Source organism: Sinocyclocheilus grahami, unplaced genomic scaffold (genome assembly GCF_001515645.1).
Source record: "Sinocyclocheilus grahami isolate Dianchi unplaced genomic scaffold, SAMN03320097.WGS_v1.1 scaffold987.1, whole genome shotgun sequence".
In the NCBI taxonomy this organism is placed as follows: Eukaryota; Metazoa; Chordata; class Actinopteri; order Cypriniformes; family Cyprinidae; genus Sinocyclocheilus; species Sinocyclocheilus grahami.
In genome coordinates, this window is record NW_015506166.1 from 170,695 (window position 1) to 186,862 (window position 16,168).

A 16,168-nucleotide genomic window follows, 5' to 3' on the forward strand; every position below is an offset into this window, starting at 1 on the left:
AACGCAAATGCAAGTCTAAAAAACAAAATAACAATTCAGAAAGCACAACAACAATTCAGAAAACATTATAACAAGTCAGAAAACAACGTCAAATCCGACAAACCGGAAGAGGTAGGTATAGTTTGAGACAGCGCCATTGGTTTGGGATTACTCACCGCTGACTGGACGAGACATCTGTCAATCAACGTATACAGAGAAGAGCCAGTCGAAGAACAGCAGAGTCCTGGTAGAAAGTTCAGAGATGGTATTAAAGTAGCTCAGTTTAAATGTATTGTATGAATTGCCCTTACTATGGAATGAAAAATACGGGGTGTCTATTTACATTTAGTTAAAAGTGACTATAAAACATCAGCTCCACTGGCGCAGATGGATAAGCGCTTGCCCTTGACTTTTTGACGTGATCGACCGGGGTTCGATCCCGCCTTTTGCCAAGCTTTTATTTCCTCCCTTTTCAAATCTCATATCACATCGTAAAGGCATTTATTTTCAATAAAAATTAAGGAAATAATCAAAAAGTTGAAAATAAAGTATCGGGTAGGGTTAGGGTAGGTGTAGGGAGGGCTTTATTGTACCAATAAGGTGGCATCCATTTAATAATTTAAATTATAATTTACACTCAATACGTTATTATTGCATACAGCTTTATAATGTACTACAATACTAAAGTGCAGATAATTGCCACTATTTGCAACAAGTAGTATACTTGATAGTAGAAATCCTGCTATTTTAACAGTGTAAATAGGTACTTGCACTTAGTGTAAATAGCATATTGCTAAAAATACTGCTATTTTCACTTAGTGTAAATAGAATCCATTGCTCTGACTTGTTATAATGTTTTCTGAATTGTTGTTGTGTTTTCTGAATTGTTATTTTGTTTTTTAGACTTGCATTTGCGTTTGTAATTTGTTCTTTTGTTTTCAGAATTGTGATTTGTTCTGCACTTCTCGGCCACCGTAATTTAGACAGTCAAATGTCAAAATCATAAGCAAAAAATCTTTAGTTTAGTTTTTTTCAAACCAAGACGTCCAAAGACCCTAGAAACCGTACAACAGGCCTCAGGTTAGACGCCATATTGAATTTAACGTGGGTAAAAACAAGATTATGAGGGATAGACTACAGTCTTTACAATGACACTATATCAAAGTACTAGATTATGTAATTTTCAAAGCTCACAACTAAAAACTTTTGTCATCTGAATAATCTATCTGTTGTTAAATAACAGTACACTCCATTAAACGCACTGTAATATATATAACCTGGTCTATTCCTTCAGAAGTTTGTCACAAAAACATTATGTGGCTGTTATTAAAGGCTACATGTTAAGGCATGAATATGTAGATAAGTTTGCATTATTTTGAAGCTTAAACACATCATATAATTTGCTAATAATGTTAAATTGCCGGTTTCATTAACATCCTCAGATGATAGACCTTTTTTATGGCTCCATTGGGGTATCTAATTTAAATGTTTTAATACATCCTAGTAATGTTACCTTCATCATATGAGATAAATGTAAGCACAAAATTCTTCATTGGCATATCAATGCAATTCTGATGAGGCATGTGTAATAAAATCAAATTCAATTTCAAATATTCAAATTTGATGCTTTATTTATTGGCAATTCAGTTCTTTTTTCTTTTTTTTAAATCATAGATTTCATCATGCACACCAATCATTCCTCAGAGGAAGGCAGTACAGTCAGTTTTGCACAAAACAAAAGAACAGGCCTGTATACCATATACCAATTGTGTGTGTATTTTCTTTTAATTTAAGGACAAACAAAAACAATCCTTCCAAAAACCCTGACATGACTTCAGTACCTTCATATTTAAAGTCTCCTGGGGTGTTTCATTGCACAGAACAGTAATTAATAATATCTTATAAATTAATTTACAAAGTTTTAAGACGTCAAAATAAATGTGCAGCTGAAAAATAACAAAATATTTGTAGTTGTTGAGTGAACATGAAAAGAAAGCAACATTTGACACTGAAAAATAAAATAATCATTATTAATAATATAAATCAGAACTTTAGAACAATAGAGCCTATTTTAATAGATAAGTGGATCAGATGAGATTCGGATATACAGCATGTACATAAACATATCCTACAAAAGTCACTTCCTATATAAAAGAGAGAACTGGCTTCCCCCTTTGGGCCGTCACCATCTCCGGTAAATGTTATTGACTATGTACATCAGGTCAAAGACACATATTGCTCAGATAGTGGAGATTTGTTTGGCACAGCCGATCACTCCTTTAAGAAACACTACAGCTTTCAGCATCCGCTCTTAAAAAACACTTCTTGTCCCTCATCTTTGACTAAAATCTCAAAAACACTGCCATCAGACAGGAAAAATATATTAATCTGTAAGTACTTTCTGTAATTATCTAAAGCGGCATTCGTTTGGACCACGTCACAATCACAGCAGTAATTTTAACAAACAATAAGAAAAACATTTGGTAAGACTTGATCTTGAATTGTTGCGGAGGCTGAATAAATCTACAGTCTCTTGGTCTTTCAGCAATCGACTAGTACTTCCTAAAAGGGGAAAATAAGTCAGTTTGGATGCCTATTTACATTTAGGCTGAGCATTCAGCAACTATTCACATACAATTGAGCTCCATTGAAAAATGTACATTCAGGCCTTGTGTCTTTCAGTGATCAAAGCAGCCTTGCGATATCTTTTTTCACACTGTCATTTCATTCTGTGTGTTCATTTGAGAAAAGCTGGTCGAAGTCAATTTAAAGTGTGTTAAACTACATTCCAAAGCTTTAATCACAGAAGAAACCTTTTCCTGAGAAGGCTGGTGCTTAAGGACTCATGCTGGAAGAGGGACGGCTTTACTCCTTCACCTCTGGCACTTTTTAAATGGAAAAGAAGTGGTATTGAAGGAACGTTATACAAAGCTAACAAAAGTGGGCGTATTTTTCATACAGTATGTAACATCCTAAACCTCTTTGATAGTCCGTTCTGAGGGTTTGTAGTTGGAAGAGCTGGTGTTGGACAAGTAGACGGAGTGGGTCCTGCGGTGCAGCCGGGCACGTTTGGTGGTCAGGTTGCGCCTGCTGTTGCTGATTATGTCATTGATGAACTTCTTGCAGTCCACGCAGACCTCCATGCTGCTCCAGTCCGCTGTGAACTGCTCCGGCAGCTCCAGCTCGTCTTTGGAGGACGAGCGCTCAGCGTGCTTTGATGATCTAAGAGAGGAATCGTCACAAGAAATGATCTTCCTGGCAGCCATTACCACACTACAGATCAAGAGTTCACAGTTTTGTCAGCTGAACCCTTTAGAACCCAATTTGATTTGAAGTATTAAATATTTCAATCATTTAAATGACACAATTACATGTTTACGGTTCTCTGATGCAAGTAAAAACAAGTAATGCAAGTAAAACTTTTTTAGCAAGGGTTTTGTTTGTTTGTTTATTTGAGTTTTATTTATATAAAGGGCTGCATGACTTGATGATTATTTTGTCATATATCAACTGTGATATGATAAACATTTAACTTTGTATCTGAACTTTAAAGTGACCTCAATCCTCTTTTTAGTTGTGTTTCGGTCTACATTATATTCTTGTGTTTTAGGTACCCAATTAGATTTAATATATAATATAATGTAATATAATAATACTAATAATGTTTTACCTCTAATTATAAAAAAATAAGACGTAAAGAAAAATAAAGAAAATGTAATAAAAATTTTATTTTACACTACAAGTTATAATACAATAATAAGACATATAATGTATGTCTTAAAGTTTTCGCTTTCAAACATTCACACCAGGGTTATCATAGTTAACTAAAACTAAAAGCATGATAAAAAACATTTTTATTATTTTAAAATAAACTTAACTGAAACTAAATGTTTTATAATAAATATTGTAATATAATGTTATTTAAATAGTTGCCAAAGCAATCTTGCGCTTTTTTTCCCCGTTTATTCTAATGTACTAAAATAGCTACAACTAAAATGGAAATAAAGAAATCAGACATATTTTTAAAAACTAATAAAAATGACAAACACACAAAATTACTCAAATTAAAATGAAAACAGAAAATACAAAAATAAAAACGGATTCAAATGATAAAATGCTGTATAGTATCTCAATGATAGTAAAATAACACTGGCTCAAACAATTGAGCTTTTAACATTTCAAATTCAAGCTTTTATTCTGGCGCAATTCTGGTGAAATGTTGTAGACTGTGGTCCACCAAAATATTGGAAATTATGTGAATGTGAAAATGACACTACATTCTCACAAACAGTCCCATTTGTTTATTTTAATGTTAATGCTTGTTTTAATGCTCTCAAACCCTCTGCATCTCCCTTATGAATCCTGGTACAAACGATACAGACTCTCTCCATCATTTGTGAAGCTCACCTGGACATTGTGCGCTGAAGGCTGTGACGCTTGTGGCTGGATGTGGAGGAGGGCTTCTCTGTCGCGGCTGATGCTGTAGACTCCTTTTTGGGCAGGATGCTGGGGCCCAGAGAGGAGATGGGCAGGCTGGCATGGGGCTTGGAGGGCAACTTCATCTGAGATGAGAGGGCATGAGGTCATTAGCAAAGTGAAAAAAAGCACACTATTGTTCAAAAGTCTGGGGTCAATAAGAAATTAATACTTTTATTAAGCAAGGATGCATTAAATTGATCAAAAGTCAGTGTTTATAGTGTTACAAAAGATTTCTTTCTATTTCAAATAAAAGCTGTTTTTATTCATCAAAAAAAATTTCAACATTGATAATATGTTTCAATATAATTCTGAAGGATCATGTGACTGAATACTGGAGAAATGATGCTGAAAATTCTGCTTTGCATCACAGGAATAAATTACATTTGAAAACAGATTCAAATACAAAACATGTATTTTAAATTGTAATAATATTTACTGTTTTACTGTATTTTTGATCAAATAAATACAGCCTTGGTGAACATAAGGTAAGGACGTAACATTTACCTTCTTACAGCACTGTGAACAAACAGGCCTGTGAGAAGAAAAGAAGAAAAAATATGATTCCACTGCACATCACTTTACTTTCTTAATTTCCAGTTTGAAATGAGAATCTCCACCCACCTCTTACAGAACTGGCATGTGTAGGACCAGGTGAAGAGCGAGAACTTCTTCGTCCGACATGAGAAGCAAAGCTGAGAGGAAGGGTTACACAATCAAACACTTGCTTACACACCTAGCATGTTCAAAACCTAGTGAGCTGCCTGAATAGACAGCATCATGTGCTCCAAACAAGAAGACAATCCCAAAACATAAGCTTGGGCTAATGTATATAGTGCTATATATACATGTAGAGCGTGCAATGAATGTGAAGAGTAAATTTACCTTTCCTTTCTTTAGCGCATTATAGACGTCTTTATACTGCTGGAACTTCTCCAGCTCTGCTTTAACAAGAACCTGTCTGATATGCATCACCTCCTCTACGGTCAAAGTCAGGCACTCGACGGGGTAGCAGAACTCCTCCTGAAACCAACATATCACTTTCACAAACATGCCAAGTATACACTGCATATTTAAACATGCCATGCTGTCACACCCGAGAATGAGGGATGGAAAAACCATTACATGCTAGATCACAATAATGGTTACACCTTCTGCCAAACAAAACACACAACAAAACCCACAACACAATGGCAATGGAGACAGAGCTGAACATTTAATTCATTAATGAGGTTTGTTTGTTTATTTGAGTTTTATTTATATAAAGGGCTGCATGACTTGATGATTATTTTGTCATATATCAACTGTGATATGATAAACATTTAACTTTGTATCTGAACTTTAAAGTGACCTCAATCCTCTTTTTAGTTGTGTTTCGGTCTACATTATATTCTTGTGTTTTAGGTACCCAATTAGATTTAATATATAATATAATGTAATATAATAATACTAATAATGTTTTACCTCTAATTATAAAAAAATAAGACGTAAAGAAAAATAAAGAAAATGTAATAAAAATTTTATTTTACACTACAAGTTATAATACAATAATAAGACATATAATGTATGTCTTAAAGTTTTCGCTTTCAAACATTCACACCAGGGTTATCATAGTTAACTAAAACTAAAAGCATGATAAAAAACATTTTTATTATTTTAAAATAAACTTAACTGAAACTAAATGTTTTATAATAAATATTGTAATATAATGTTATTTAAATAGTTGCCAAAGCAATCTTGCGCTTTTTTTCCCCGTTTATTCTAATGTACTAAAATAGCTACAACTAAAATGGAAATAAAGAAATCAGACATATTTTTAAAAACTAATAAAAATGACAAACACACAAAATTACTCAAATTAAAATGAAAACAGAAAATACAAAAATAAAAACGGATTCAAATGATAAAATGCTGTATAGTATCTCAATGATAGTAAAATAACACTGGCTCAAACAATTGAGCTTTTAACATTTCAAATTCAAGCTTTTATTCTGGCGCAATTCTGGTGAAATGTTGTAGACTGTGGTCCACCAAAATATTGGAAATTATGTGAATGTGAAAATGACACTACATTCTCACAAACAGTCCCATTTTTTTATTTTAATGTTAATGCTTGTTTTAATGCTCTCAAACCCTCTGCATCTCCCTTATGAATCCTGGTACAAACGATACAGACTCTCTCCATCATTTGTGAAGCCCACCTGGACATTGTGCGCTGAAGGCTGTGACGCTTGTGGCTGGATGTGGAGGAGGGCTTCTCTGTCGCGGCTGATGCTGTAGACTCCTTTTTGGGCAGGATGCTGGGGCCCAGAGAGGAGATGGGCAGGCTGGCATGGGGCTTGGAGGGCAACTTCATCTGAGATGAGAGGGCATGAGGTCATTAGCAAAGTGAAAAAAAGCACACTATTGTTCAAAAGTCTGGGGTCAATAAGAAATTAATACTTTTATTAAGCAAGGATGCATTAAATTGATCAAAAGTCAGTGTTTATAGTGTTACAAAAGATTTCTTTCTATTTCAAATAAAAGCTGTTTTTATTCATCAAAAAAAATTTCAACATTGATAATATGTTTCAATATAATTCTGAAGGATCATGTGACTGAATACTGGAGAAATGATGCTGAAAATTCTGCTTTGCATCACAGGAATAAATTACATTTGAAAACAGATTCAAATACAAAACATGTATTTTAAATTGTAATAATATTTACTGTTTTACTGTATTTTTGATCAAATAAATACAGCCTTGGTGAACATAAGGTAAGGACGTAACATTTACCTTCTTACAGCACTGTGAACAAACAGGCCTGTGAGAAGAAAAGAAGAAAAAATATGATTCCACTGCACATCACTTTACTTTCTTAATTTCCAGTTTGAAATGAGAATCTCCACCCACCTCTTACAGAACTGGCATGTGTAGGACCAGGTGAAGAGCGAGAACTTCTTCGTCCGACATGAGAAGCAAAGCTGAGAGGAAGGGTTACACAATCAAACACTTGCTTACACACCTAGCATGTTCAAAACCTAGTGAGCTGCCTGAATAGACAGCATCATGTGCTCCAAACAAGAAGACAATCCCAAAACATAAGCTTGGGCTAATGTATATAGTGCTATATATACATGTAGAGCGTGCAATGAATGTGAAGAGTAAATTTACCTTTCCTTTCTTTAGCGCATTATAGACGTCTTTATACTGCTGGAACTTCTCCAGCTCTGCTTTAACAAGAACCTGTCTGATATGCATCACCTCCTCTACGGTCAAAGTCAGGCACTCGACGAGCGGGCAATGAATGTGAAGAGTAAATTTACCTTTCCTTTCTTTAGCGCATTATAGACGTCTTTATACTGCTGGAACTTCTCCAGCTCTGCTTTAACAAGAACCTGTCTGATATGCATCACCTCCTCTACGGTCAAAGTCAGGCACTCGACGGGGTAGCAGAACTCCTCCTGAAACCAACATATCACTTTCACAAACATGCCAAGTATACACTGCATATTTAAACATGCCATGCTGTCACACCCGAGAATGAGGGATGGAAAAACCATTACATGCTAGATCACAATAATGGTTACACCTTCTGCCAAACAAAACACACAACAAAACCCACAACACAATGGCAATGGAGACAGAGCTGAACATTTAATTCATTAATGAGTACACAATCAAACACTTGCTTACACACCTAGCATGTTCAAAACCTAGTGAGCTGCCTGAATAGACAGCATCATGTGCTCCAAACAAGAAGACAATCCCAAAACATAAGCTTGGGCTAATGTATATAGTGCTACATATACATGTAGTGTAGAGCGTGCAATGAATGTGAAGAGTAAATTTACCTTTCCTTTCTTTAGCGCATTATAGACGTCTTTATACTGCTGGAACTTCTCCAGCTCTGCTTTAACAAGAACCTGTCTGATATGCATCACCTCCTCTACGGTCAAAGTCAGGCACTCGACGGGGTAGCAGAACTCCTCCTGAAACCAACATATCACTTTCACAAACATGCCAAGTATACACTGCATATTTAAACATGCCATGCTGTCACACCCGAGAATGAGGGATGGAAAAACCATTACATGCTAGATCACAATAATGGTTACACCTTCTGCCAAACAAAACACACAACAAAACCCACAACACAATGGCAATGGAGACAGAGCTGAACATTTAATTCATTAATGAGGAATGGTAAACTGTCTGTTTATGTTGTTATGCAAGTTTCACCTCTATAGGTCAGGCAAAATTTGCATATAAGGATGAGTAGAAATGTTCATGCTCTGTGCTAAAACAATGCACGGCGCCCCAGGACTAGTCCTTACCCAACTTTAAAGGTCACACTGATTCAAGCACACATAAAAGCCAATACTTATCTCTAATTCTTACCTTTAAGCACCTTAACTATTATTAAAAAGACAGATGTCTTGTGAACTACAGAATAAGAGACTCATATTGGCTTTTATGCCCCTTGTCACCCAGTGTTAGTATCAGTAATATGTAGTTTGATGGGACGTACCGCACGACCGCTGCCTAGTGCGTGAGCCTGACCAAAGAAAACAACATTGGCTTTTTTTTTTGGCATTTGTTGGAAAATAACTGCTGTATAGTTTCATTTACAAAACCAAAAAGTGTCACTGATACTCCCTAAATGTTATACAAATAAGTAAATGTTAAATAAATGCTGTAAAAAATATTCTAAAGGGACAAAAAGTCTAAGATAGTATTAAAAAAAGAAACCAGATTTTTTTAAATAAAAAAATAAAAAAATGAGGCATCACTCTCCATTGGTATTTCAAATACAAATATAATATGATCTAATCTAAAATAAAATAAAATAATATAATATGACAGATTTAGATATCATTATCTAAATATAACAAACACTAAGCAAATATATTTAAAAAAAAATTATAAAAAAAATGACAAAGCTCAGACAAAACTTTAAAAAAAAATTCTTTTTTAAAGCAGACAGGATATCTTTAATTGAATTGATCAATTATAAATTTAAAAAAGAAATAAAAAGAAAATGAGGCATCACTCTTCACTGATATTTCTGATATAATATAATATAATATAATATAATATAATTAGTGCTGTCAAATGATTAATCGTGAATAATCGCATCCTAAATAGAAGTTTTTCTTTACATAATATATGTGTGTACTCAACTGTGTATATTTATTATGTATATTATGTATATTTTGAAAATATTTACATGTATAATTTATATTTGTATAATTTATATTAAACAAATATATTTAATATAGAAATATAACATTTTTCTTAAATATATACATGCACGTGTGTGTGTGTGTATTTATATATACATAAACACACACACACACACACACACACACACACACACACACACACATATTATACGTATTTTGTCTTTTTGAATATTTCGGCAGGGTTTTTGCAATATAGAAGATATAAAACCCACTCACATCCGAGTCGGAGCTATCAAGCTCAGCCAGCGTAGGCGCTTTGAGCAACCTCTTTCTCTGGGACAGCGGCTGACCTCCGGCTACACCGTTTACGGGGCTCCGAGCTGGCGACGTGCCATTGGCCAGGGACAGTGTGCTGACGGCCAACTTTCGGTGTCCGTCAGGGATGTCTGTATGCGGGTGGACAATATGGACATAATCAGACACCAATCAGGACAGCAAAAACTATGCTTTGTTTACACTGCACTCAACTACAAACTGTTTTTCAAGTCTACTGATCTTGATTACTGACTGTTTGCACTGTCAAATTGGAACTGTTGAAATTGGATCTCCTTGTTTCTATACTGGTTGCAACAGTAACGACTTGTGAACGTTCCTCTGCAACAGCTGAGGACTTTCCAAAGTGGAAAGTGGAAAGTGAGGACAGAAACGGGAGGTTTTGTCCATCATGGCATCTCACTGTGGTTACTGTATTTACACATGGATAGATATACTGTGAAAGAAATGGTTCACTCACTTGTTTTAAGTGACTACATAGCAAATGCCACTTAGTTCACTAATTTGTGAATTCAGACACAGCTAGTAACACAATACATTTCTCAAATGACTACAAAAGAGACTTCAAATCCAATCTGACCATTTAGGCTCAAATAATCTACTTTCTGTTGGATTTCAAATCTCATATCTAATGTAACAAGCCATGTCATAAATTATTGCATTCAGATTATGCACGGCAGTATATAGTGACGAAATTACATAACACTGATGTCCACAGCAATGAAAACAGTATAATTCACTAAATCAGGTCAACAGAAGTTTAAATAAACTATTGTTCAAAAGCTTCTTATACGGCAAATAAATAAATAAATAAAAACATTTTTGTGAAATATTATAATTTAAAATATATTTTTTTATTTTAATATATTTTAACATTTTATTTATTCCTGTGATGACAAAGTTGAATTTTCATCATCATTACTCCAGTCTTTAGTGTCACATGATCCTTCAGAAATCATTCTAATATGCTGATTTACTGCTCCATTTATCATTATCAATGTTGAAAATATCTGTGCCGCTTAATATTTTTGTGGTTTTTTAATGAAAATATTTTGCAACATTAATAACATGTTATAAACGTTAATGTATCCTTGCTGAATAAAAGTATTAATTCAAACCTTTGAACTGTAGTGTAAATCTCTTTTGCACAACACCCTAAAAATCTCATACAGACTTAAACTACATATGTGATGTATGAAATTTTCACAAAACTAATAGAATACAATCAGAACATTTAGGAAAAGAAACATCGCTATACTACAGATACTGATCCTTTCTATATTAAGAAAACAAATGTACTATGTTAAAAAGTAATATTCCTGGTCATTTGAGGCTCAAGTGAGATATTTATAGAACTTAGATGGACAGAGTATAAAAATAAACATTGCAGCATATTAAATATTGATGCCTGCAGACCCACAGTTACATAACCCTTCTTAAACTAGACTAATCCTCATTCAGAAATGAATTCTGCGAGCTCTGCTGTTCACCCACACAGTTTGTGTTTGATTCATACTCTAGCTCTCAGAACCCAGGCATTTCTCTCACACTGGGCTCAGAGGTGTGAGGGAGCGATGTGAAAGTCATGCTTGCGTCAGGAATACTTTACCTGAGCTTCGGAACAAGTCCTGTGGGGTGCTCATACTTTTGCCTGCGCCTAGAAAGGAACATATTCTTCAATATGATCCCAAGAGCACAAAACAGGCCTTTCTACTGACATTCACACAGTAAGCCAATATACGAGTGTAAACTACACTTAGATAAATCAATCAGCAGCTCTGTGACACCAGCACACAGAAGCACAAGCACAGTGCAGCCACACAGAAGCAGCAGCCATACTGGACAGAGGATTTGTGGGATACGGAAGGTGGAAGGAACAGTGCGGTTTAGTAGCAGGAGGACATACAGAGGAAAGTCCAGGGCAAGCAGCCATATTGGAGGCTAGCAGCAACTACTTTACATTAAAAACTATAAATCGTAATGTATGACTTATTTAATGCAACAAAAGGGAAAGGGAAGGAAATACAGTCTACTTAAAGGGCTTTATTCATTAATTACTGACAGTGATTAAATCTGCATTGCTTCTCATTTGAATGAAAGCTGAGCTGGCTCTCAGCATATGTCTACAGAAATCGTTGGAGTAATTCAACTCTCGTTGGAGATGAATTACTTTAAGTTGTTGCAAATTGCTGTCAGTGTGAACATAACTAAAATAAAGGGTTTTAAAACTTGGCATCAAATTAAATATGGTATATAATATGACCAAAGTCTATTAGGCATATCTTCTGGTCATTAAGAATTCCAATAAGAACCAGGGCATGAGAGTTTAAGAAGCCATAGTCCATCTTACTGTCTCTTCCATTCACAGGCCACAGCAAGTCTTATCCAACCAATCTGAACAACCATCACTATATGTATTAATGTTGGCTACAAACATGGAAGAGCATCTACAGTTGAATGGATTTGACTGAAAGCCATGGTCGGATTTACCTCTTTTCGTGACATAGGCAAAACTAATTTTTGGGCCCCCCTTCCCTATTAATATAATAGGCCTAAAATTACCACCCAAGCAAACAAAAATATTTCTTAATCCGTGGAAACCGTTACAGCGTTCAGTCAATAAAAATCAAACGCAGGTTCTTAATTTGTTTGAGAATTCAAACTAATTGCATTTCATTCCATTAATAGGTGCGGCGTGGCCACATAACCACTTCGGGAGTGCATTATTTCTCTAATAATTTTAACAGCCTGGAGTCACAATCACAAATCAATTGTTCAGCTGATTTCTTTCAAGACATTTGACATGTTTCCGTCCTGAAATCTCGTGTGTGTTGAACTAGCTAATTTTTTATGCACCTCATCCCAAACCTTCAGTTGCAAATTCCAAAACGTCATTTTAGAGCTAATAACAGAGGCTTGAGCCATTGATATGCAGGCTAACACAGTTATTAATGCAGTCTAACGCAGTTATTAGATAGAGAGAGTGAAAGAGAGAGGGAGAGATTAAGTGTGTGTGAATACTTGCGTCTGTGCGTCTCTCAGCAGTATTCAGCAGCAGCGTCTACTAATAGTGAATCTTTAAGTTGAACTGCTTCAAGAACCTCGCTACTGAGAAATGTCATTAAACTTTTCAGCTGCGAAACTCTTTTATTGATAAATTTGCGGGGCAGCCGCAGCACTGATTACAAGTTTCTGTTCGCGTCTCAGCGTGTGTGCACGAGTGCGTGTGTGAGAGAGACTGGGAGAAAGAAAGCGTGATTTCCGTACATAAAAAAGGTTGAAGACATGGAAACAGTTTGTCATTTTTACCCTATTATTTGCTATATTTATTTGCTCAATTTCTTCTGGGGTTTTGGTTCTTTTACTGTTGTAGATAGCCCATAGCATAACAAAAATATTATATATCTCTTCATTGTGTTTGTGCCCCTCCTGGATGAGCAAGCATAGGCACGTGCCTAGAATGCCTATGCGTAAACCCGGCCCTGCTGAAAGCCATTGCTCACAGAAAAGCTTATAAAATCTTTGATTTATCCTCTTGATTTGAATGTTTTTATTTGAATGTGGCTTACCTGGTTAGCCGTAAACCTATTGGAATAACTGATATCATAGCTAGATTTTATGGAAAGTTATCCTGAAACTGGAATACAGTACACAAATTTCAAAATCTGAACATATTTGAATATTTGAAATGTATTCTCTGTTTTCATTTTGTCATGTCCTTTTATCATTGTATTAGTTTTTTTTATATATTTCTATTTAGCATTTATTTCAGTTTTGTACTTCAATCTAAATGTAATTTCTGTTTTTTTAAGTTTAGTTTTTTCATTTAAAACTGATATTTTATTTCTTTGAATTCTTTGAATTTTTATTTCTTAGTTCCTTTGAACTTTCTCTTTATTTCTTAAAATAATATCATTCTATTTTTAATACAATAGACAACTAATCTAATTCTGATTTTTACAATTACAACACTCTCTCCGACAGGTTGGAATAGTCTGAAGCTAAAAACAATCAAAGTCTGTGCCTATCATATACTACACGATTTTCTATAAATCTGTCAATTCTGACAGTCCAAAATCTCCACTGCTGACTCGTCCAGACCAAAAATCTGTGAACAAAATCAGAGCAAAAGTTGTGTGGCATATTCTAACCCTAACTAAATAAGTAATGTTTGAAGAATTCAATCCACAGACATGCAGTCTTGTCAATGTAAGAGGGTTTTCTTCAAGACTGGAGGCACTGCCTTGTCCCCTTCCTCCTCTATGGACTAACAGGTTCACTGCCACGACCCCACCACCAGAGGAGCGTGACATGAGGGTAGGAGCCACTACAGGGGTCTGGCACAAACACAGAATCCACAGGGTCAGTGAGCTGACAGCAGTAAAGCCACAGTGAAGTCTTTACCTGATGAGTCAAAACTGACAGACATGCTAAGTGGGCGCATTACTGCGAGGAAGAGGCAGAGGTTATGGATGAAGAGAGAGGGAGGAGAAGATAAATAAAGCCATGGGTTAAAACAAGGCATTAAATGTTAATGCATTTAATGTTAGATATAAAGAATGCTGCTCTGTAACTCCATTAATAAACAGGAACACAATTCAACAACCAAGCAGCCAAACAACAGGTAATTTCTTTTAGGATCAAGAAAGAATAAATGTTATTTATCATTTCATACTGAACAACCACTATACAGCACAGGTAAAACTCACATTACAATTCACATTACAAAAGGTAGGACTGATGAAGCTTTCTGACAACATATAATGTATATCACATTCACACAACCAATGGAATACAATTAACGTCTTATATTACTTTAGGATCAAGAACGAAAAATTGTATTTATTTATAATGAAATAGTAAAAATGTGAGAAAAATAAATACACTGAAGTAAAGTCCAACTAATCACATAATACATACAATAGATATTTATGTTAATCTGCTTTAGGTTTTAAAGGTTTATAGACTGTAGACACTGAACTTTGTCTCTTTAGGCAGCTGGAGGAAACAACAGACTCTTTTCATCACAAACTGATAATACATACGTGCAAACCTTAAGCTTTATTAAGTCTGCTGTAACCGACTCAAATCTGGGACATTTATCCAACATGGATCACATTCAGTCCGATATAATGATTGTCAGATTTGTGCTTGTGTAACTGTACAATCACCCACACAAACAGCCTAGAGGTCTTTATGTACAAGTGCACGTTCAACTTTAAATCTCACAATCTTTAACTATTGAATCCTACAGCAAAATACCACTATGAGACCAAATCTCAGGGCAAATCCACTATTAAGACTATGTACCTTCTCTATAACCTCGTAAATGTCAATGGCATTGATGTACAGTACAAGAATCAAATGGCGTGTAACAATGTGGATGTATGTTTTTAAAAACATACAGTATCAATCCAAGTTGAGATATGTAATTAGACATTTACAGCTGTAAATCAAATGGGCGGCGCAGAGTTAGAGACACAGGGTTGTACTACAGACACTGTTAGTGAACAAATGGTTGAGTGTAGCACAAGCAGCCATGCATGAGATTGACACACTGTCACACATCTGCACTGCTGTCTGACATGACCTGAGGTCAATCTCTAACACATACTCACCTTCTTCCACATGACTGATATACCTGATATATAGGTTAACTAACACAACATGAAGCTGGCTTTGAGTGTAAATACAAGCTATTTAAAATAAACAATGTATACTGAACATGAACAGAATGCATTTGGAAAAACATTTGTGCACAGGATAATAAACATATAGACAAGGTGTCTATGCAGTGTTAAAGCAAACACTAGCAGTCAAAAACTTAAATATTAAATAAACTTAAATTTGATTAAAATGTTTATCAAGATCTTAAAAACCTTTTATGCGAAAATGTTTGTGCTTAATCTTTTATAAATTTTACTTAAGATTTTTTTTACAAATAATATATGATTATTATTATTATTATTGTACAATGATAACAAAAAGTGTACAACAACAACAACAATAATAATTATTTATTTGTATTATTATTATTAGTAGTAGTATTATTATAAACTATTTATAATTATGTGCAATATTTTCCACATTTAAAACTTAAAAATCTTTTGATTATGCATACATGTTTATGCTTAAAATGTGCCTACATAAGATTAAAATTAATATTATTATTAATAATAATTGGTATTAATTATATATATATATATATATATA

General features: G+C 34.6%; 1 protein-coding gene across 1 annotated transcript in view; it reads right to left on the bottom strand.

Moving 5' to 3' along the window:
- Positions 1 to 1,761: 1,761 nt before the first annotated feature.
- The window catches only part of LOC107565205 (protein spire homolog 1-like), a 47,144-nt gene continuing 32,737 nt past the window's right edge, over positions 1,762 to 16,168 (bottom strand). Inside the window, exons 9-21 of the mRNA XM_016250429.1 lie at positions 14,360 to 14,401; positions 11,565 to 11,612; positions 9,899 to 10,068; positions 8,291 to 8,428; positions 7,763 to 7,900; positions 7,357 to 7,420; positions 7,241 to 7,260; positions 6,632 to 6,811; positions 5,341 to 5,583; positions 5,080 to 5,150; positions 4,963 to 4,990; positions 4,387 to 4,541; positions 1,762 to 3,201 (exon numbers count right to left, since the gene is read on the bottom strand). Of these exons, the coding sequence (XP_016105915.1) occupies positions 2,952 to 3,201; positions 4,387 to 4,541; positions 4,963 to 4,990; positions 5,080 to 5,150; positions 5,341 to 5,583; positions 6,632 to 6,811; positions 7,241 to 7,260; positions 7,357 to 7,420; positions 7,763 to 7,900; positions 8,291 to 8,428; positions 9,899 to 10,068; positions 11,565 to 11,612; positions 14,360 to 14,401 (1,547 nt within the window). The 3' untranslated portion in view covers positions 1,762 to 2,951. The remainder of the gene's footprint in view (positions 3,202 to 4,386; positions 4,542 to 4,962; positions 4,991 to 5,079; positions 5,151 to 5,340; positions 5,584 to 6,631; positions 6,812 to 7,240; positions 7,261 to 7,356; positions 7,421 to 7,762; positions 7,901 to 8,290; positions 8,429 to 9,898; positions 10,069 to 11,564; positions 11,613 to 14,359; positions 14,402 to 16,168) is intronic.